Source organism: Clupea harengus, chromosome 21, assembly GCF_900700415.2.
Source record: "Clupea harengus chromosome 21, Ch_v2.0.2, whole genome shotgun sequence".
Classification (NCBI taxonomy): Eukaryota; Metazoa; Chordata; class Actinopteri; order Clupeiformes; family Clupeidae; genus Clupea; species Clupea harengus.
The window spans coordinates 13,847,817-13,869,768 of NC_045172.1; the positions used below are offsets into that span (position 1 = coordinate 13,847,817).

Sequence of the window (21,952 nt, forward strand, 5' to 3'; positions counted from 1 at the left end):
ACAGCTGTCTATGCCTTGTTTAAATGTTTTCAAACCATCCAACGTGTTAGGCTACCTGTAAAATCAAACCACCTTTTCCAGCAGGGAAACCACTGGTGGAATTTAGACTTTTTAAAAATGATATGTGAACTTAACAATAAGACAAACTACTGAATAAATCGGTCTTCTATCAGATATAAAGAACACCTGCTCAAGGAGGTGATAAAGTCATCTGAATGTAGTGACCTTGTATCTTTCAACGGGTGGTGTTAAACTGTGTGACCGCACACTCAATGTCATGAGAATGTCCTTGGATTTTGTAATGTTCCCTGAGGCCACCGTAAACGCGACGCGGTTGCTCTATTCTACATTCAGCACTTGGACAGCTCCGGTTGGCTACAGGTTCTTGCGAAACTACACGATCCGTGACTTCAGTTATGACGAACGCTGGGCTTCAAACGTTTATAGTGCGCATGTGGCTTACACAATGCCGTTATTTAATTATTTTGTCCTTGAGCCTGTTGAGGATCTCTACCAATAAAATATGTAGAAACTAGGAACATCGTCAGTGTATTTCTCAAATATTGATGTTTATATGCTTATCAGGTATGTAAGTGGTAAAAATTAACATGCAATAACACTTGGTCATGGATGAAGACATCCGATGCCATAGACATAAGCCTATTACAGTGTAGAGATAGCGGACACGTCAAAGTTGTTTCACGTTAGGAAAAACACCTCTAGGTGGCAGCAAAAGATGATTCATTAATATGCCGCTGGGCAGCATCTTTCATCAGAAATCGTTACTCAGCTGCACTGACACTTCAGTCAGACGTCAGACATTATTGCCTAGAAACTATTTACTCTCAGTGACAGATCAACATAGTCAGGAATATCATTTTAACGAATGGGATACCTCTGTCCTTAGGTGGACACACTGTAATAGATAGGTGGAGTATACCAAAGGTGGAGGACACTGAGGAGATACAGAATGAGAGAGACTAGAGAGAGTGACATTCCTGACAAACAGGGTGTCAGTCCAAGTCCGCACAGAAGTGTATTTGAGGATAAATGGAGGAAAAAAGAGTGGGGGCTGGTTTGCACGGTATGTGTGTGTTTGTATGGTAGGTTCCGATGACACAGAAATTCAGTGCAAGTGAAGGTGCAGCAGGATTTGTAGCTTCCCGCAAGTGACGGGCAGCAGGATTTGTAGCTTCCCGCAAGAACAACAGTGAACAAAGGATTGTAAACCACTTGCCACACAAATTGACATCTTAACATTTTTATTACAGAAATCTTAAATGGTGTAAACACGCTTTCCACCACTAAATATGTGTCTGTGTACTCTTATTTTATATTATATGAATAAATACATGTGTGCACACACCAGGCGTATATGGGGAACAGTCAGAGAGAACTGGACAGGGACACAGCTACTAACTAACTAAGCTCCTTACTATGGAATTACTGCTGCTCTCTTACAGCGCTCATGCTCTTCACTTATTTTCCTCTCCTCCTCTTCCTCTTCCTCATCATCCGTGTCTTCTTCAGAGGATGAGGATGACAAGGAACTCTCAGAGCTGTCTGTCTGCCATTCACTAGTATCATCATCATCATCATCATCATCATCATCATGTTCTTCTTCTTCCCCACCACTGGACCCCGTACCTTCTTCTTTCTCTCTCTGCTCCGCTGCCTCTTGTGCTAGTGAACAATTCAAAGACATCAAGTTAGCAATAGAACTTGCTAATAACCTCAATCTTCTCCATACAAAGCCGCACAATAATAAATGGTAACACAGAGTAGTTCCCAGCCATGGATGACTTAGGTGCTGTAACTGGGACGATGTGGCACATAAAATCCCTTTAAAATATTACATGCTTGCCATTATCTTTGTTGTAAGTAAGTACTTCATTACACTTAATATTAATCCTGTGCTCTTAAGTTTTTTCTTTTTTTTCCATTTTATATCACCGATTTACATGTAAAAACAAAATGAGGCAATTAATCAACTTTTAATCTGCCTATAACTTATAACATTGAGAAAGCAATTATCAATTTTGCATGGTTAAAGACCATTAATAGCCATGCAGCTCTCGGGATCAGTAAAAAAAGAGGGATGATTAAAATATGAGAAAAGAGGGGAAAACACAATCTTTTAATTTTCTAATAAAAATGTAAATCACTCAATTTTCAAGCTACACGATACAGTCAGAGGAGCAGAATAAAATGATAGTGGGACTATCAAAACTAAACATTTAAAAAACTATATAGAGTTAAAAGACCCTTTATTACAAAGCTCAGAATGATTAGATCTACAGTGAGAGAGAGAGAAAGTATGATTTGTCCTTCTGACTTACCCATCAGTAACCTCTCCTCAATAAGTGGCAGGAATAGTTTGGCCTCTGGGTTTTCTGGCTCATAAATGAGAACTTAGAAAAGAAGGGAAAGAAAAAAGAAAGAAAGATGAAAAAATAAATAAAAGAGATGACCAACAGTAGCTGAGCCAGGCTGTAGTTAAGAGGTACAAGTACAAGGTATTCAAGACATGCTTCTGTGCAGAGCTATCATAAAGGTAAATGATCAACAATTAAAATTATATTACCACTGTGCCTCAGTTCAACTCAGCCACGGTGCTAGCATCAATCATTAGCAGAGAGAAAACAGCCTTGTTTCTAACGGATGAGGAATTTTTATTGTTTCATTTCAAAGAATTAGAAATATTTTTTTCTTTGCCATCAGTACAGCCAACCATTTAATGTGTAGATTTGTGGTCTGTGAGCACTCATAACTGTTCCTGAGATCTCACACCAGACAGTAACAATGTGTGTGTGTGTGTGTGTGTGTTTGTGTGTTTGTGTGTATGTGTGTGTGTGTGTGTGTGTGTGTGTGTGTGTGTGTGTGTGGTAGACAGAGTGATCATGCATGCGGATATTGACAACTGTATAGAGCCAAAAGAGTGAAAAGTGCGACATATATGAGGACTTTAGCACACTTACTCATCTGACAGAGTTTCTGAGACAGAGGGTAGTCTTTCGCCATCACAGCTCTCAAGAACTGGAGAGAGGAATTCAAAAATATTGTTGCGCCAAATTAAAGACATTTATTTTTTGAAATGCTTGTGTGACTGACGGTGGATAATGCTGCCCACTGATGACATATCCAGCTTTAACTCTTAGGGTATTTCATGTTTGTTTACCTGACAGGAGCTTATAAGCCTGACATACAGGCATGTACAGAGACGTGTGTATTAACACACAACCACAGTCATGTACACAGACGTGTGTTTTAACACACACACACACACACACACAAACACAGGCATGTACACAGACGTGTGTTTTAACATACACACAAACACACATGCACGCACACAAACAAAAGTATGTTAAACTTTCAAATGTGGAACAACTTTATCACTTTAAAAAAAATATCCGTGATTGCCGTATATGTTCTTTAAATGAGCGGGGCTGTGAAATAGGGTGATTGTCATCCTGTCGTGACACCAGTTACCTCAGCCAGAAGCTCTAACGGAGCATCGCGTGCAGGCCTCTCATCCTCATCACCACACTCCTCTTCCTCCTCCTCACTTGGGCTTTGATCTCTCTGAAGTCCGGCCTGGAAGTCGGAAGTGTCACCACTACGAGGACACATCCCTCGCACGGGCCGCGAGGCTAAAGGAGCCCCTGCTGCACCCCCCTGCTCTTCTGACTCCTCTAACACGGCCGACGGCCGCAGGGCTGGGCACGCCAGCCTTGGTGCACCAGCATCACATGCTGACCCAGCTGAAAGTGTTTGCCAACAAACACTGACCCTTTAACGTTTAGCTCACACTACAGACAAAGCTTAACAACATCTGTACAAATCACCTAAGATGATCAAACAACTAGACAGATGGGAGGGAAATGCAGCTCATGGCGATCTGTAGTACAAACTTCTCATTGTGACTCAGAAGATGTGTTTTTTTTTTTTTTTATCCTCTGACATTCTGTGTCATTTTCTATCTGTGTCAGCAAATAAATATCAGACATATATTTAAGGAGCTGTGACAAGAAAAGTGCTGTGTGCTTTGTGACCCACTGCAGAGCGTAGTTTACACACCTAAAACAGGAGACTGAGGCTGAACCTTAGAGCCAGGCTGTTTGACTGTTCCACAACCATTCTCTGTCTCATCTTTATGGAGTTGAACTGGGGATATTGCATGCTCTCCAGTCCTGAAAAGGTTCCATAACAAAGAGGAAAAGCAAATTGTTGGTGACCCCTCTTTCTAGTTTTTCACTGCTATGCCCCATCAGGTAGCACACTGAGCGAGAGTAAGGAGATGCAAATGTAAGAGGTCTCAGAAATCCCACACAAGTGATTCGAAACAATAAGAATATAACAGACCTTGTGTCCATAAATTCTCTACGATGCTTTTCCTTGCAAATGTTCATTTTCAGATGTTAACAAAATAAAGGCTTAGAAATGTAACAATATACATATTCTCAAGATATGTCTCCTTTGTTGTATTTTAAAACAACTCAGTTTGCCTTTTTACATGGCAAACTGTGCTGAACTACAATAATTTAGAATTCAATTCAGAATTATTTAGCCTTTCTTACCCATTCAACTTCGCTTTCGGTGATCTAGTAGCCGTTCTTTTGGAGGCTCTCTGATCTTCTCCAGCTGCCTTTGGGATTGGCCTTGCTGTTGGCCTGAGCAGGACAACTAGCCCTCATTATTGTAATAATCATGGCACCCAGCAACTACAGACAACATCTTAAAAGACTGAATGGAAAGACTTTGAATGGGAAGTGTGCATAACATGGGGATTATCAAGATCACACACAAGCACTTTATTGTAGCCTATTACCTCCTCATTTGTGTTTGGGGTGTGTGGGGGGGGGGGGTGTTCACCGCTGCTTATCTGGAGAATCGAGTTAAGTAGCCTAGCATTTAATTCTGTTGCCATTGAACCTACCGTGATCTATTGTGGACGGACTCATTAGACGCCGGCTCTGTGGAGCAACGCAAACACATGCAAATTAAATTTCCGTTGGGGCTCTAATTATTGCTGGGCCATAAGTGCGATTCCAAAAAGGAGTGTTACATAGGTTTAGCAAGGTTGCGTTAAATATATTATCCTACCTCCAGCACAAACTGCGTCTAACTGTGTGGCGAGCGAGCCCTGAAAAATAAACGCGCACATTCACACAGAGACAGACACACAAACAAAGTTATAGGCCTATAGTAGGACTACATAATACAGTTCGTCTAATTTGACGTTAGCATGTTAACTTTGTGATGGGTTATCCTACTGCCCTAAACAAAAAGCCTACCTTTGATTCAGAGCGACCTTTTGTGGACGTCCCGACACATTGTAACGTTTGTCTGGTTGCAACAAACACAAGATACATCACAACAGTGCATCATCCCATGCACTCCACAACATAGTCACATAACTTGAAGAAAGCCAACTTGATAGATAGTTTCTGATGATTTCCTTCGATAACTAGGCAGGTTACTGGTCGCTGAATAAAGGAGCTTAAACGCTTGCAAGCATGACTTATGTTTATGATCACATACAATTCTTGCTAGCTTGCTAGCACTACGTGGACCAGAGTCAGAAACGGGCGAGACTAAATTACCCACCTGCTCATCTACTCGGCGGTGGTGCGATCAGTGAATCAAACGAATTACAGCTATAGCTGTACTCGAAACAGCTTACTTTAGGATGTGTAACGTCGCTGCAGATCCGTCGGCCCTACTAAAGTTCGACCAATACAAGACGCATCAAACTATCATCAAGCAACTAGCTCCGTAGACAGAGAGGCACAGACCAAGAAACAAAACAAACTTTCGTTCCCATAGCAACTGGTCAACACGCGCACTGCATGTTGAAGTCTACAGCCTGTCAGTAATAGCTAAGCATAGCCGATACGTATCATTTACAGACTAAACAACCCCTTCGGTTTTTCATTAATATATTCTATTTGGTGGAAACAAAGTTAGTTTTTGCTAACAAAGTCTTGTAGAAAGAAAACCTTTGGCTATTTATATACATTCTCTGTTGGAGTGCAAGAGATGTCATATTCAGATGATCGGTTATGGGCTTTGCACGATGTGCGTTGATTATCGACATTCTGCTAAAAAAAACATGAATACAACACCATTGTACACTTATGCATAGTAACATCGAAAGCCCCAGTGACACCCTCGCCAAACAACCTAAATCCACTTTGACTCATTTATAGATTGTAGGCTAATGATGCCATCTTTGGCTGCAGTTCCCCGTTGGTATGAAGACTTGCATGAAGACCAGAAAGAATTATGTATGTACATGTAGGTCTAATGATATATGTTAATTTATTAACAGGTAGAGCTTACATGTGGTGTGGCTGTCATGAGGAGAAATGCGTAGTTAGTTTACATTTGAGCGAAGTAACTTTATTGTTATTCAACCATTCAGTTTCGGGTATTTGGGCTACTTTATGAACTCATAAAGTTTTATTTGTGTTCAGCATGCATTAGGCCTACCGCCCCAGAAAGAGCTAAAATGATACATATACTTTTGTTCAACAAAAGCTTTCAAATATTATTTACAAACTGATAATACGTGACACATTTCAGTATCAAATCAAGCCGTTGTCGTCAGTTGTATTCTACAGACAGAGTAGCCTACTGCCAAATTTGTAGCCAAAAGTTGCATTTCTTCGGAGGAAATTTTTCCAGCCAGGGTAATGGCATACTTGTCATATCTCCATTTGTCAGCTATTGTACAAAGAAAACAGAGGAAATTCGTTAAAATCCGTATAGTGTAAAGTTGTTTCAGTAGTTTCTTGTGTCCTCCCTTTTCACGTGACTGACGATTCGGTGTGGCACTCTGCCCTTCTTGCCCTGGTGTGTTTTCACGTGCTTGGCCAGGTGGTCGCTTCGCATGAAGCGCTTGCAGCAGTCCGGACAGGAGAAGCGCTTCTCACCCGTGTGCGTGCGCAGGTGTCTCTGCAACTCGTCGGAGCGCGTAAAGCTCTTCCCGCAGAACAGCCAGTTACACACAAACGGCCGTTCACCTGAATGCCAACGTAAGTGCGCTTTGAGATGCGAAGTTTTGCCGTAAACCTTTCCACAACCGGGAATGTGACAGATGTGTTGCTTTTTCTTTCCAGGCTCTTCAGTGGAAGAGCTCGGGTTTTGGCAGTTGGGGCACCTGCACCTACGACACCTGCGAGCGCCACTGAGAGACGATTTGGAATGAAAGAGAGCCGCGATTTGTGTCTGGTAGTGCGCAAACTCTGGGTGTCCCAAAACCAAACCCCGCTGTAGTGGGAACCGGTGCGCTGCGAAAGACGTGGAATGACTGACAGGGGCTCCCTGCTGTAAACTCCACCATGGAATATCCTCCCCCGTGGCCTGCGGTAGATGTCTAGATTGCTGTCCATGAACCAGACCCGCATGTCCTGGAACAAAACTTGTCATTGAAGATGCGATTGGCGCTGTCGCAGGCGTGTAAGTTACAGTCGGGACATAGGTGGGCGTGCAACTTGCCTGCAGTGATTGCATGGAGCAAGGCAGCATCTTGACCGGTGAAAAATCATAGGAATATCCTGGGTCTGCTGGTGGGGTGAGAGGAAGAGGAAGTTCGTGATGTGCAGAAAAGGACGACTGGATATGTGTGGAGAGGGGGGATTTTGGAGAAAGTCCCAAAGCGGAATTATTTGTGAAATGACCCTGCGTAACGCCATCGTTACTCCATGGATGGAAGAGTCTTGACGGAGAACTCAGAGTCGTGTCATAGGAATACTGGACTTGGAAAGACTCTCCGGAGCTGGGACTCTGGTGATGGCCAATGCGGTTACAGGTGGCAGCCAGAAGAGCAAGAGGTGAATGTTTGTTGGTTTCCGGTGATGAGTTCGGCGTCCGATCCTGAATGGATGATATAACATAATTCTTTTTGCACATTCAGCGGCCAAAGGAAAAAGTTGTAATGACATTTTACTTTTATTTCCAAATGAATTGTGTGCTTCAAAAGTTGAACAGCACTCTTTAGATAAACGATAAACTTGGTCACATTTAGTTTAATTTCCGCTCCTACCTAGGCTACATATCTGCAAATAGCCAATAACAAATCTGGTGAAAATAGGTTCGTTCCATACTGCATATTGACTATGATGTGAAAGTAATTTGGTTTTTATATAATTCATATATATCACAAAACTCAACTAACCTGGAGAAAAGCTTGAAGCATATCGTTCCGTATTACATCCACTGCTGCCATGGTCACCTGTGTCTTGTATTCTGTTCGAAACCCTTGAAATATAGACCCGTTTATATATTTTTCAACAAAAAAAATAACAAGCTGTCCAATGATCACAGAGTGACTCAGTCTGTTCCAATGTTGTAACTCACGAGATACCCCCGGACCAACTGAAGAGGGTGGAATAGCTTCTTAGAATGTGATAAAGACTTTGGTGGGGCCGCCAGCCAGTAAGAAATAAGATTTATTACTTTGAAGTTTGCCGCTGCCCAATCATCAGAGAATAGCAGCTCTTTTGTAAGGGGAGCGCAGCGCCTTTGAATCCACAAAGCTCCCACGGAGTGTTTGTTGTTCTGGATAAAAGGACTGATTATGAAGGGGGTGGTATGGGGTGGAGATAAAGGCGGGACAATTAATGAATTAATCTCTATGAGCGAAATGTATGTACACAAATAATTGGATTTCCTTGATCAAAGACACCGGAGGCGACGGGAGCTTTCGGAAACCCGGCGCGTGCCCTTTCAGTATATGAGATTAGGACCCACAGTTCACGGTGTAACGCCCTGCTCTTCTGTTTAGACGTCGGGTGTGTCTGTGAACAACTTCATCACACAGCATATCACACAGGAGAAATGACAAACAGCTGTGGAACAAACAACTGCATCGAGTTACCTGTTATTGAGGCCTACTCACTCTGTCTGTGAAGTAGCCTAGTGGGTCATGCGATTCTATAAAGCAGTTCTAAATGACTTTAAATCACATTTATTCTCGTCCTGAGTATAGAATATTTATGCAATTGTGCCATGCAAATGGACATGATTTCCTCTCGAATGCGCAACTGTGGCTGGGAAAGTTAAATCTTTAATGATGCCTTTGATCTGAGGACTGTTTACTTGATCCCCTTTCAGTCGCCTTTGGAGACATTAGATTCCAAAGGCAAGCAGTAGGCTACACTACACTGGAAAGTCACTTTTTCCCTCCAAAGAAGTTTCAAGTTGAAAAGATTCTACAACTTCTGCATTGTTGAGGGCACTTTCTCTTCGGTGCAGTAGTTCATTGGCTATTGGAGTATAGTTTGACATCAACAAAGATCATTATCTCATTATGCATTAAGGAAAGCCACCTGCCATTGACACAGGAGGCAGTGTACTCTGGATAAGATCATTCGCCTTGAAAGGATTATTTTGCTGAGAACTTCCCACCAGTGAAGCACAGCCAGCGACCCCACTCAATGAAGGCACTTTGCAAATCTTAATGATTACAATAAAGAGCCACGATAATTGATAATGCTTTGGGGGATTTTCAGAGAGAGAGAGAGAGAGAGAGAGAGAGAGAGAGAGAGACAGAGAGAGAGAGAGAGAGAGAGAGAGAGAGAGAGAAAGAGAGTTGAGGAAACTAGAAGACAACTACGGGCTTCCAAAAGCATCTCATATTAGAGCAACATCTGTGGATTTCCTGTGGCCGACAACAAAGCTTGGCTCTGTTCACTCTCTGTGCTGCACTTTGAAGTCGTGCTCCAGCAGAATGCTGCCATTGTTCATCCTGCACAACACGTGGGTTCTCCCGACTTTGCTCTCTGTAATTTAAAAAGATTTCCAAGGTAACCCGACACTTCTCTCTTCGTCTATTTTTCCTTTGAGGAAGAGTGAGAGTTCCTCTTCAAAAGCCAAAAGCTCTGTAGCCCAGGGTCATACACTCAGGCTCAATCGTTTTGAATTTAGCGCCGTCTCTGAACTCTGTGTGTGGTGTGGCCCTGCCCTCAAGCCACACATGAACGACCTCTTTCAAACATCTGAGGGCCCAGGTCTGACACACACACACACACACACACACACACACACACACACACACACACACACACACACACACACACACACACACACACACACACACACACACACTGTGCCTTTAAATAATCTCTTTAATGCCTTAATGCCTTGTTTAATTTTATTGTCTGAATAAGACACTTTATGGCAGGAATAATGTGGCCCCTCAGTGCTGGCTGCATAGGGTGGTCTGTCTGACTGACTACGACAACACAGTGGGATGGCAGCCAGTGCGCTTAATGCAAAAAGAGACTGTCGCAGGAACAAAGGTGCTGTCAAATCCAGTAAGTGTTTTCCTGACAGAACGTCAACTACACTGTAGAGAAAGAGAGAAAGGGGGGTGGGGGTGGGAGGAAAATGGATGATTGGATGAAGTCTAACTCATGGTAAGATACACACACGCACACACGCAAAAACACGTGCAAATAAAGAAAAGCGTGAATATATTCACAATCAAATGTGCATGTACATGTAGGTGCAATCACACACACACAGACTCACACATCCATATTTAACCTCACATAAGTTCACAAACACAGCAGACTCGCATGTGTATGCACACACAACTAGACCCCCCCCACACACACACACACTCACTAGGCTCACACTGTGGTGATATTGTATACCCCCTCCCCCTGCCAGTGAAAAACACAATAACACATCTTAGCTGAGGTGCAGTAGCTGAAACAAGTCTGTCCAACTCCCATCCCAAAGAGGCAAGAGCTGGAGGGAGAGGACAGGACTGGAACAGCAGCTGGGACATAGCTGATACTGAGATAACCTGCGCCTTACTAACATCTGCCGTCTCCTTTCATGTATTTATAATACCCTCTTTCATCTCTGCATCTCTCTTTTCTCTTCTGCTCTCTTCATTCATACTGGGTTTTTTTCCCCTCAAAAAGTCTCCATGTTCCACTTCTTGTCCCAAGTTTTTTTTGGGGGTTGGAAAAAAAGAAGGAGAGAAAACTCTGGACAAGTAATTTGAATAAGGCACGAGTGGCAGGCCACCTCCTCAACTATCCTGCCCTTGCCCTCAAGTTCACTCACGTGCTCAAGTTCTCTCAGTCTCTCTTACATACACACACACACACACACACACACACACACACACACACACACACACACACACACACACACACACACACACACACACACACACACACACACACACACACACACACACACACACACACACACACACACACACATACACACCCAACATCTCCTCCAGTTTAACCTGAGCATGCAGGCACCTGCTCTGGGCCCATAGGAGCGTGGGCTATGTCAGAGCAGCCAGTCCTCAGAAGGAGTTCCATTCAGATGCTGTCTTTGAAGCCCTTGGCCAACTAACACAGTCGCCTGAGACAATGCCTTGGAGCCTGTGTCTGCGCGTTTGAAGCTAAAACCCCAAGCCCTCTTCAAAGCCTGAGGATGTTTAAAAAAGCGTGCGAATCATATGTGTTCAGAACAATGTTGAGGGACTTTTTTTTGGTTGTTATTTAGAATAAAATGTGCTACGGCGCTCAGGAAAGATGATAGATGAGGTCCTTGAGCTGATTTTTGTCATTGAAACAATAAAAGGAGCCTGCTGGTTTGATGTTGTCAGAAATAACTGAGGACTTCCTGTGTGTGACCGAACAGTGGGTTGCAAACTTTCACTTGCCATCGCTCTGCTCTTTTGGTTGCTGTGGTTTTCTTTTGGCAGGGTCATTTTATGGTATGGAGGACTGGTAACATTGAAACCTCATAGACATCTCTTCAACCTCTTGGTAAGTAAATAATTAAGTATAAAATTAAGCAAATGGATAAATAACATCTATGACAAAAACCCTAACAGATGTAGAGCCATGGATTCCTTCATTAAATGTCAGAGTTTGTATTTAGTTGCTCGGAAACAGTGGGTGGCTCAGGTACCAACCACTCCCTGCTTTTTCAGAAAACTGCCAGAAAAAAAAAGAATGCACAAAAGTTATCTACAATTTATTTTCATGGAGAGCAAAGGTTCCCAAACATTGATATTCAATTTGAAATGGTCCAATATGACCCAGGTTGCTTTAAAGGCAGTGGACCAAAGCTTATGGAGAAGGAGAACCATAACATGGAAGACCAACCTCTAGAGATGTGGAGTCGTACAGAAATATCCTGGGTGTCACTTATTATGGGCACTTATTATTGTGGCCAGCCCAATGGAACTCTCTGTGCATGGAGAAAAATAAAGGGCGAAATTATTGGGGCCAGCGGCATTGGGGGAGAGGGACTTCTGCTAATGGATTCAGAGCACTTTAAAGAGGCACTCCAGGGTGCAGTGGCGGCCTATTTTACATTGGACTGTTCTTCAGAGGAGAGAAAAGGAACACATAGGCACGTGGTCACACACACACGGACTCATATGCATTTATTGTATAAACACACACACACACACACACACACTCGCACATGTACACACAGTTGAACTGTAATATAACAGGAAACCTTTAATTACTGCTGGAAGAACTAGTGGGGGAAAGAACCAAAGATTTTTTAAGACACACACACACACACACACACACACACACACACACACACACACACACACACACACACACACACACACACACACACACACACACACACACACACACACGCACTTGATCACAGAGGCGTTGTAGCAATTATCCTGAGAAAAGCTCTCCTTTGCCACAAGGGATATTAACACATGTTACCTTATCTTTGGGGGCCGTGGTCTTCAGATCTCTGAGAGGATGTCTATCATTAGTCTCAGTGACATATGCCACGTCCTTCATTAAAGCTCGGCACACATAGATATTCACATGAGAGGCCATTACTGACAGCAACTGAAGTTACAGTGTTCCCCTTCTTGCCGTGTGGGTGTGTGTGTGGGTGAGTGTGTGTGTCAATGTGTGTGTGCGTGTGTGTTTGTGTGTGAGTGTGTGTGAGTGTAAAAGAGGGATTGATCTCACTCTCTTCCTTTCTTTCTACAAAGATCAAAATCAGTCTCCAGCCACACAGTGCCTGGGAAACTATGCAAATCAGCCTTTACAAAAACTGAATTAGTGCACACACACACACACACGAAACACCATGACACTGATGAAAGAAACCAAACACCTGTCCTGCCATCTGCTACAGCCTCAGCTCAGAGAATTTCCTCTGAACTATGAAGAGGCCAACCTGGGTCCACAGCCACAAACTCTCAACCCTCACTATCATCAGCTCTATATGACACCCACACAAACGTGTATTCATCTCCTCAGTCTCTCTCTCTCTTTCCTCTTTCCTCTCTATGTCTTTGTCTCTTTCTGTCTCACCCCCTCTCACTCTCTCAAGCCTTAAGCCTAAAAGCTGGCAATGTACAGCATTCATTTCAATGGAGATGGTCACCATCCCACAAAATTACATTTTGGTTATGCCTAATTTTGGTTTGACCCACCTAAGGCAAAGACTCTTGCTATTCTTCGCACAAGAAGCACACAGGAAGGCAACCAGGCTTTTAATGTAAAACAAAAGGGCAACCGTCAGTCACAGAAAACATGTAGCCATTTTTCTCCGCAGGTCAACAGCACATTTGCTTGGTCCTCACAAAAGACGTTCTGTTTAATTAGCCTACACAGCTCCTTGACATACACATAACCTTACTGAACAAACTCTGTCAGGACAGCCTTGACAAAATTAGCTGTGACCTACCAATCACCTCAAGTCACCACCAACGTCAGCAAAGGGGCAACAGACAAGCAACCTACATTTTCTACACATTCAAACAGGTAACATGGAGGGGCAGGTCTGTAATTATACGTTTGCGGCCGTTTAAGGTGTAATTTCGTCGCAACGTGCGCTTAAAAGCCTGACATGGTATGTCCGAACAGACCGCACATGGCTAAAAACTGCGTTCTGCCTGCTACAGCAGCGCAGAATGACAGGTTTCGTTTCTCTGACTTACCTATGCATTCGTGGGAAGGGCGTGGGAAAGTGGGAGTTTTTGGCAAAATGATGGGAGAAGTCCAAGGAGTTACTACGTATTCCGCTGTATGAATGAAAACTGGGACCTACTTCCCGACTTTTAAAATCAGGTGTAGGCTAATCCAGTCCGTCAAATGCGCGAATAGGAGAAACTCCCAGAAACAATGGAATCCGTTGTCAGAACACCATGTTCTGTAATTTGTACCATGTTATAAACTACCTTTACTTTTGTTTGCCTTTTCTGTGTCTTGCCATGGCTTTGAATTTATTTTAGCAGCATAAATAGTCCAATATTTGTTTTGAGACACCGTATTAGCATGCACATATTTACTGATGCCTAACCTTTTCATTCCTACGTAATGTCGGACGGCGGATCTATGACTCGATTAATTTGCGTCCGTGATTGAATTATACACCTCATTTGCGGACGTCGCAAATTACGTTTAGAGGGCGGTCACATTCTGCGATCAGTCGCAGGTTTAGTATATATTCAACGTAAAATGAAAAGGCACAGCGTTTACTCTGCGCTCTCTAACATTTAGCTCTTCCCCAGTTAGTTATCTACGCAAGGTATGAAGAAGAAAATGTGACAGACAACCAATAACACATTAGGGTTAAAGGAAATTCTCAGATAATCTAACTCAACTGCAGCAGCGTAACAAACAAGTTTTGAGATCAGAGGAATGTTCTGCATCCTCCCAGGATGCAGCTTCTCTGTCTGGACAATTACACTTTGTCACAAAGACTTTATTTATTCATGCTACAGCAAGCCAGTTTTTCTCTGTCGCTGAAAGGAGGATGTGTCTTTCTTTTCCTTTTTTGAGTCCTCCTTGTCTTGACCTTCTCAAAATACAGACAAAATGAGGTGAATGGAGAGGCAGTGTAGGTTTGGCACGTTTTCACAAGAGTTTGATGTGTGAGTATCCTATTACAGTAGTGTGTGAATTAGTATGGCATTTACCTGTGTGTGTATGTGAATATGCATTGCTGTTGAAGAAATGAACCCATGACCATGACACCATAACACTACTCCAGTGATCACTTCAAATAATGGCTTTTATTGTTACATATCCTGGAAGTACATACCATTTCTCAATACTTAACCCACAAACAGCATGTATGAGGGCGCAGGTTAATGGCTAGCCTTGGTTAGCATTCGTGTATCAAACCCATACTCCAATGCACACACACGTGTATTCAGGAGAAGCTGTGTTTTGAGAAGGGCATAGAGTCCCCAAGGGTTTGGTAGATATTAATATAAGTTTTTTTCTCCTGATTCCTTAGACAAACAAAATGCAGGCATGCAGATGCTGATGATATCAGAAGCTGCCGCACGGTTCCCCCCACCTCCTTCTTTCTTCTGATCAAAGTGGCACATAAGGGCCGACAGAGTGAGCATGGTGATTGGCTTTGATAAACCATATCAATTATTCAGCATGAAGCCAGCCGCCGCTGCGTCAGTGCCACTGATAAGGAGCTGAAGGCTCCAGACAACAGACGGGTAGAAAGATCAGAGACCCACCACCCGACCTGAGCAGGCACAGAGGTGGGTGGGCACGCACGGATGCACACACATCCACATCCACACCAACCCCCCCCCCACCCCCCTGCACACACACACCACATGAATTGATGGGCACCCAAAGACAACAGATGGTGCAATGAATGAGACCACCAACATCGTAGCCTGAAGTGGCATTTATTAGGAGACTTGTGTAAGTGAGAGAGAGTTTGTCATTGAATGAAGGTGTTATGTTCATATTACAGACACACCGTTTGCAGTATGACAGTACGACCGGTGTCTGTTTGACATTACCAGGTAGTGTAGGTTGTTATGGTTACAACTGCTGGTTTTGGTGTGGACATGCATTGTGAGAATGTGTGGCAGAAGTCAGTAAAACCTAAACTCACTCCCATGTCGAACTGGATTATGATCATTTATTTATTTCTTTTATTATTAAACACAGTAGAAGGTGTGTAGCTCTGTGTCCTGTGCATGTGTGTGTGTTCTGAGTTTGTTCTATTTGTATTACAATCATTATTTCACAGTAATTACCACTTTTCCAAAATGGCAGTGACTAAAATCCAAAATCCCAAGTCCCTTGTTAGCTGTTATAGTGCACTATTGTTCATAGATAGGTCAGCAGTGCCTTTCAACACATATAAAGCAATCACGAAAATAGAGCGACCCTGTGATTCCCATTGGTTCTAATTCAACATCACCACCTCTATCCACGTCATCATCAGACATGCAAGTGTCTGGCTTACTGACTGGGAAACTATCCCCCGAATGTCCGTCTTCCCAAAAGGTGGAGATAGGGTTGTTCCCCCTGTTAATAAGCAGCTTAGCAGAGTTCTATGTGACAGGACAGATCTTTGGGAGATCACCTCCTCACCTCATTAACATAAGATGTGGATCAGTTTTGGGTCTGCCCTTACAATTTCCAAAACATACAGGCAAATAGAAGAAAAAGGAGCTATACAAAATCTTCACCAGCAAAGATATAACATTGATGTATTAAAAACACGAAACACGGAATTGGACAAGGGCTGGAATCTCAAAGAACAGCACAGGAAAAGGCCTCCGTAACAAACTGGTACACTCATTGTCATCGGTAATTACACTTGAACAAAGAGCCAGTCACTGTAAGGGAAGGCAGAGAGCCACAGGGCTGTGAAATCCATTTTTACATAAAGCACAAAAAAGCACGCAACTGTTCTAGCCTGCGCAGAAGACCAGGGAGGGGGTTTGGAAGAGTGGTGTGTGTGCTGGGGGGGAGTGGGTTTGGGGGTAGGGGCTGGGAATCACAGACTGGGGGACAGGGGTGGGCTGGCTGACTGCTAATGATGTTCCAACCTGGTTGGAGAAAATCTTCAATTCCCAGAGAAATTACTTCAAAGTGCCTGTATCAGCCCTAATTACACCGTGTGGCCTTGAGGAACATTGGACCGGAGCCTTTGCCTCCATCTAGGTGAGGTCTGATTCATGGTAGGCATAATTTGCACCGTATGAATGCAAGAAAGCTGTAAACACACACTACACTTGCCAGGCAGTGTCCTTGACGGAGTTGGCAATGTGCTTTGGTTAACTCTAATAATCACAGCGGGGGGGGGGGGGGTTGTTGTAAAACATTTGATTTGATCTTCTTTGTTTTTGCTTCTCTTACATCTTTTTTGTAGTGCTGATTAGATGCATAACCCTGTGGAGAAACCTTTTATTTTTTTTTATTAAAGCTGTCTAACAAGGAAACTGCTATTCGGCAAAAACTGTCAGAAATATAGAAAGCACATTAGTACTGTATAAGCTCTCACTCTTGCTCTCTCTCTCTCACACACACACAAACACACACACACACACACACACACACACACACACACACACACTCATATAAACCTGCACACACACACACACACACACACACATACACATGTGGGGGTCTGGGAGGAGAAAGGGTACCTTCCTAATTTGGTTGTCTAGCAATTTATTTGTGTAGCCTCCAAACATGTGATGGTTAATACCACCAAATGGAACGCACTATACAGTGATACAGTGAAGCTGCAAGAGCTTATGTGAAGTTTCTCCAGAGAGTTTTCATAAGTTTCAAGTTTCTTTTTTTTTTTTTCGACGACACGTTGCCAATGACCTCTAAGCTCATCAAAGGCGTTTGTGTGAGTGAGTTGCCTAAAGTACACTTTGATAGTGTTCAAAACGGAGTGTTTGATGTGTGCTGGGCATTCAAACCACCACTGAAACACACACACACACACACACACACACACACACACACACACACACACACACACACACACACACACACACACACATCCCCCTGGTAGTAATGCTACTTGTTAAAGTCAGATACCGAGTTGGTAAATAGAACTGCTGAGCACATGGGGATGAGAAAAGAAAGGAATAAACGGGTGGCAGGTATTTTACACAGACAGACAGGTGAGAGGGGGAGTGGGGCTGTTCCGTGGTGGCGGCGGTGAATCTCTGTAGCGGTGGCGTTCCGTACCTGGATGAACGTTAACAGCAGATTACCTTGCCACAAATCTGACACAGCGCGCCGATAAGCACTCCGCTTCTGGATCCTGTTAACGACAGTTCCCGACATTAAGAGGATTGCGCCGACTGACAAAGGCTGTGTTTGCCCTCGTGTTCGCGCGGCGGTAAGCCCCCGTACACCTGTCCTGCACCAGATGTGGCGCGACACTTCCACCGTGGTATGTGGTGGGTACATAGTGAGACCCCCCCCCCCCCCCCTGCTTTTCAAACACACGTTTTTAAATTTGCAAAAGCACTGCAAAACTGATAGCCTACATATTCCGCGCACAAGCATTTTGAGAATGATAATCCCGCTTTGCACACACGTGCACAAAAGCACTTGGTGACACTTAACATATGGCTGTCAAAAGGAAAGCTTGATCATTGATCATTCTGTAAATGAGGTGCACTTTACAAAATGGCTTTTGCAAACACACACACACACACACACACACACACACACACACACACACACACACACAACACACACACACACACACACACACACACACACACACACACACACACACACACACTCACACACACACACTCACACACACACACACACACACACACACACTCACCTTAGGACCATATCCTGTAACATCACGGTAATCCTATACCTGCCAACACCTGACTTGCAACCATTACTCCTTTAAGACCTGGAGTATTTTATCCTACCATGTGTTGCGGTCATCCACTTCTTTCTCTCTCTTGCATTCATTCACTGACTCTCACTTCCAACTCCCCCCCCCCCCCCCTCCTCCACACACACCTCCATGCACCCACTCTCATATTACACTTCTATGGGTGATTTCCTGAAACACAACCCAACCCACCCATGCCCTGTATCACTTTTTACCCGAGTACCCTCGCTCTCCTACCCCTGCCTTGCTGCTCCTATTGCCCCCGTCCCTAGTGTTTTGATCCAAATTGCCTGGCCATGATAACTCCCCCCCGCCCCCACACTTTAGACTGTGTGAATGTAATTGATTGCCTGGGGCAGTGGCCAATCCAAACATGTGTCCTCTTTATGGTGATCTGAGCAGGCGTGTTTGTCCTGCCAGGGTTCCAACACAGAGACATTACAGCCTTTGTTAGACCTGAGGGAGGGAGACAGACAATGCCAGTGTGTGTGTGTGTGTGTGTGTGTGTGTGTGTGTGTGTGTGTGTGTGTGTGTGTGTGTGTGTGTGTGTGTGTGTGTGTGTGTGTGTGTGTGTGTGTGTGTGTGTATTTCTGTGTGTGTGTGTGTGGGATTGGATATTTATGTATGGATCATCAGTGTATTTGTGTGTGTGTGTATTTTTGTGTGTGTGTATGTGTATGTGTGTGTTTGTGCCAGTGCATGTGTGTATTTGTGTGTGCGTGTGTGTGTGATTGGATATTTACATATGGATCATCAGACATGAACATGAACCGAATGTCTCACCAGAGGGATACCCCAGTTATGCTGCTACACTTATTTATACACCAGTACATACATATATAATTAAATCACGTGAGAGCATAAAACAAACCAAACAAGTGACCTCAGAATCATTTTAATTTGTACATTTCAAGACATGCTCTGGCTAGTATTATCTGACACCTTGGCCAAAATGAAAAACTGTACAGGTTTCATAAAAAGACTATGTCAGGTATGAGCCAAATATGGTATGGTTGAGTATAAAACCATACCATCAACCAACATTAATTATTGTGATATTCATTCATTTTGATATTCATTTAGACACTGTATACATTTTTCTGTCTGTCCAGACAAAACAAGACCTGATAGACATAATCAAATAGAAAACTTCATTACCCAGACAGGCACGTTCAGTTAAAACAGCTCGCTGTTGAAGGAAGCCCAAAGTTTAAGATGCTAATGAGCCGAATGGAGAAGAGAACTGTAGTGTACAGTAAAGACAGGAAGTGAGGGGCATCTGAGACATTGGTATGGGAAATGTGTGTTTGATTTGCGCCCTGGCCGTGGTGTCCCACTTGAGTACCCCGGCCAGCAGGAGGACCCAGTAGATTCAGCTATGTTCTCCTGCCAACAGGAAGTCACCCCAAACCGAGCAGCCATTTTTCCCCTTGGTCTATATTTAGTTGACTTTACGTTGGAACAAGGGAAGCCATTCCCTTTCAAGAACAGCAAGTGTCATAAGAGTTTCCAGGGTGACAGAGTTTTATTTTCTTACTGTAATTCACCCAAACAGAGAAAGTGGTAGCAATAATTTCTTTATATCATTTAACATAATGTCATTTCACCTCCCCCACACAAATACAACTGTGGCGGTGGCTCTTGATTTTTAAAACCTCCTCTTTGATCTTCCTCTTCAGGAAATACTGTAAGAGTAATTTCGTAAATGCTGCCTCCGCCTCAGATAAAGAGGATGGAGCAACACTGAAAGGCGGAAGCCTCCTTTGTCAGCCATAGCAGTGTACAGTGTGTCCCAGGCTAAAGCCCTTGGAGAGAGAGACAGAGAGGGGTAAAAAGGGGGGAGAGAAGGAACGATAAGCCGCTCCACTGCTTTTCTCTCTGGGCAAGAGATGAAAGACTGAACAGGGGGATTTTAATAATAATGTAAAAAAAAATCCCACTGAAAAATGGAGCCCAAAATGCAGCGTGGTAAAAAAGAGGGAGAGGAAAAAACTTTCTCTGGTATTCCTGATGAAGTATTCATGTTGTGTGGGAGCAAGTGATGTAGTGATTAAAACAAGACATGTTCTTTAGCAGACACACGTAGGTACACACCCACAAGCACACACACACACACACACACACACACACACACACACAGACTTATTTCATTCATGCACAGATAATTTAAACATGACAAAGTACCTTGAACTCGCACACACAATATCTTCAATTGACACACACACACATACAGACACACACACACACACAGAGAGAGGGGGAGACACACAGAAATACACTTCTCCATGAAAGGTACAAAATCTACGAAACTCCCTAACCACATCTTGCCTGTAGTGACACAGACCCCTGTGGTGTTTGTGTTTGAAAGAGAAGCTGGGGGCTCTCTTCTGTGGCCCTGCTGGGACAGCGAAGTTAGAGCTAGGGATTAGTCAAGGAGAGGAGTTTGATTTAAGATTCATTAAGGAGCAAGGCTTCCTGTGATCACAGGATGTTCTGTGGAGTGGCGGGGACACGGTCTCTCTTGGCCGCCCATTGAAGTACAGAAGTGGAGTGCAGGGAGGAGACGGAATGCCGAGAGTGTGTAATTGTGTGTGTGTGTGTGTCTGACAAGAGTGCTCATTAGAGAATGACAGGGATGACACTCACAGGAGATGAGGAGATGTGGCAGAGTGTGTGTGTGTGTGTGTGTGTGTGTCTATGTGTGTGTGTGTGTGTGTGTGTGTGTGTGTGTGTGTGTGTGTGTGTGCATGGCATATGGGGACAGACCTTTACATGCACACACACACACACACACACACACACACACACACACACACACACACACACACACACACACACACACACACGTTACGTACAAACATTCTGGAAAGACAGTTACTGATCTTCTTGATCATCTTCCACTACCATCTTCGGTCACTAATGACCTCTAGTTATTATTGCCAGTCCATGTGCAAAAACACGATTTAAATTTTGTTTCCAGTATCCCTTTCTGTTTCTCCTCTCTCTCTCTCTCTCTCTCACACACACACACACACACACACACACACACACACACACACACACAAACACTTATCCTCAAAAAAAATTACCCAAACAATAGAACACTACACTTTCAAAAAATTAAAACAAATTTTAAATAAATCCACTATGAACTGCACATCAAACGTCACACCCACTTAGTGTCAAAATGACTTCTGTGATACAGGCAAACCCCAAAATGAACGAGAGAAGGACCGTCTTCAAAGTGAAGGACCAGGCAGCTCAG

At 43.6% G+C, this 21,952-nt stretch overlaps 2 protein-coding genes across 3 annotated transcripts; both read right to left on the minus strand.

Moving 5' to 3' along the window:
- Window positions 1-1,689: 1,689 nt before the first annotated feature.
- On the minus strand, window positions 1,690-5,602 carry erich2 (glutamate-rich 2). Of its 2 annotated transcripts, XM_031559196.2 has the most exons (8): window positions 5,298-5,602; window positions 5,107-5,146; window positions 4,940-4,976; window positions 4,581-4,673; window positions 4,081-4,193; window positions 3,493-3,764; window positions 2,979-3,036; window positions 1,690-2,411 (listed from the first exon to the last, which is right to left on the minus strand). In XM_031559196.2, the coding sequence occupies exons 1-8, from the start codon at window positions 5,373-5,375 to the stop codon at window positions 2,230-2,232; spliced, it is 873 nt and encodes a 290-aa protein (XP_031415056.2). In that variant the 5' UTR covers window positions 5,376-5,602; the 3' UTR covers window positions 1,690-2,229. The 2 variants fall into 2 exon arrangements, with proteins under 2 accessions (XP_031415056.2, XP_042558853.1); XM_042702919.1 differs by lacking the exons at window positions 1,690-2,411; window positions 2,979-3,036 and having other exon boundaries at window positions 3,090-3,764.
- Window positions 5,603-6,307: 705 nt separating this feature from the next.
- LOC105911693 (transcription factor Sp5) lies at window positions 6,308-8,392 on the minus strand. Its single transcript, XM_012840523.2, has 2 exons — window positions 8,183-8,392; window positions 6,308-7,881 (listed from the first exon to the last, which is right to left on the minus strand). The coding sequence occupies exons 1-2, from the start codon at window positions 8,231-8,233 to the stop codon at window positions 6,787-6,789; spliced, it is 1,146 nt and encodes a 381-aa protein (XP_012695977.1). The 5' UTR covers window positions 8,234-8,392; the 3' UTR covers window positions 6,308-6,786.
- Window positions 8,393-21,952: the final 13,560 nt, after the last annotated feature.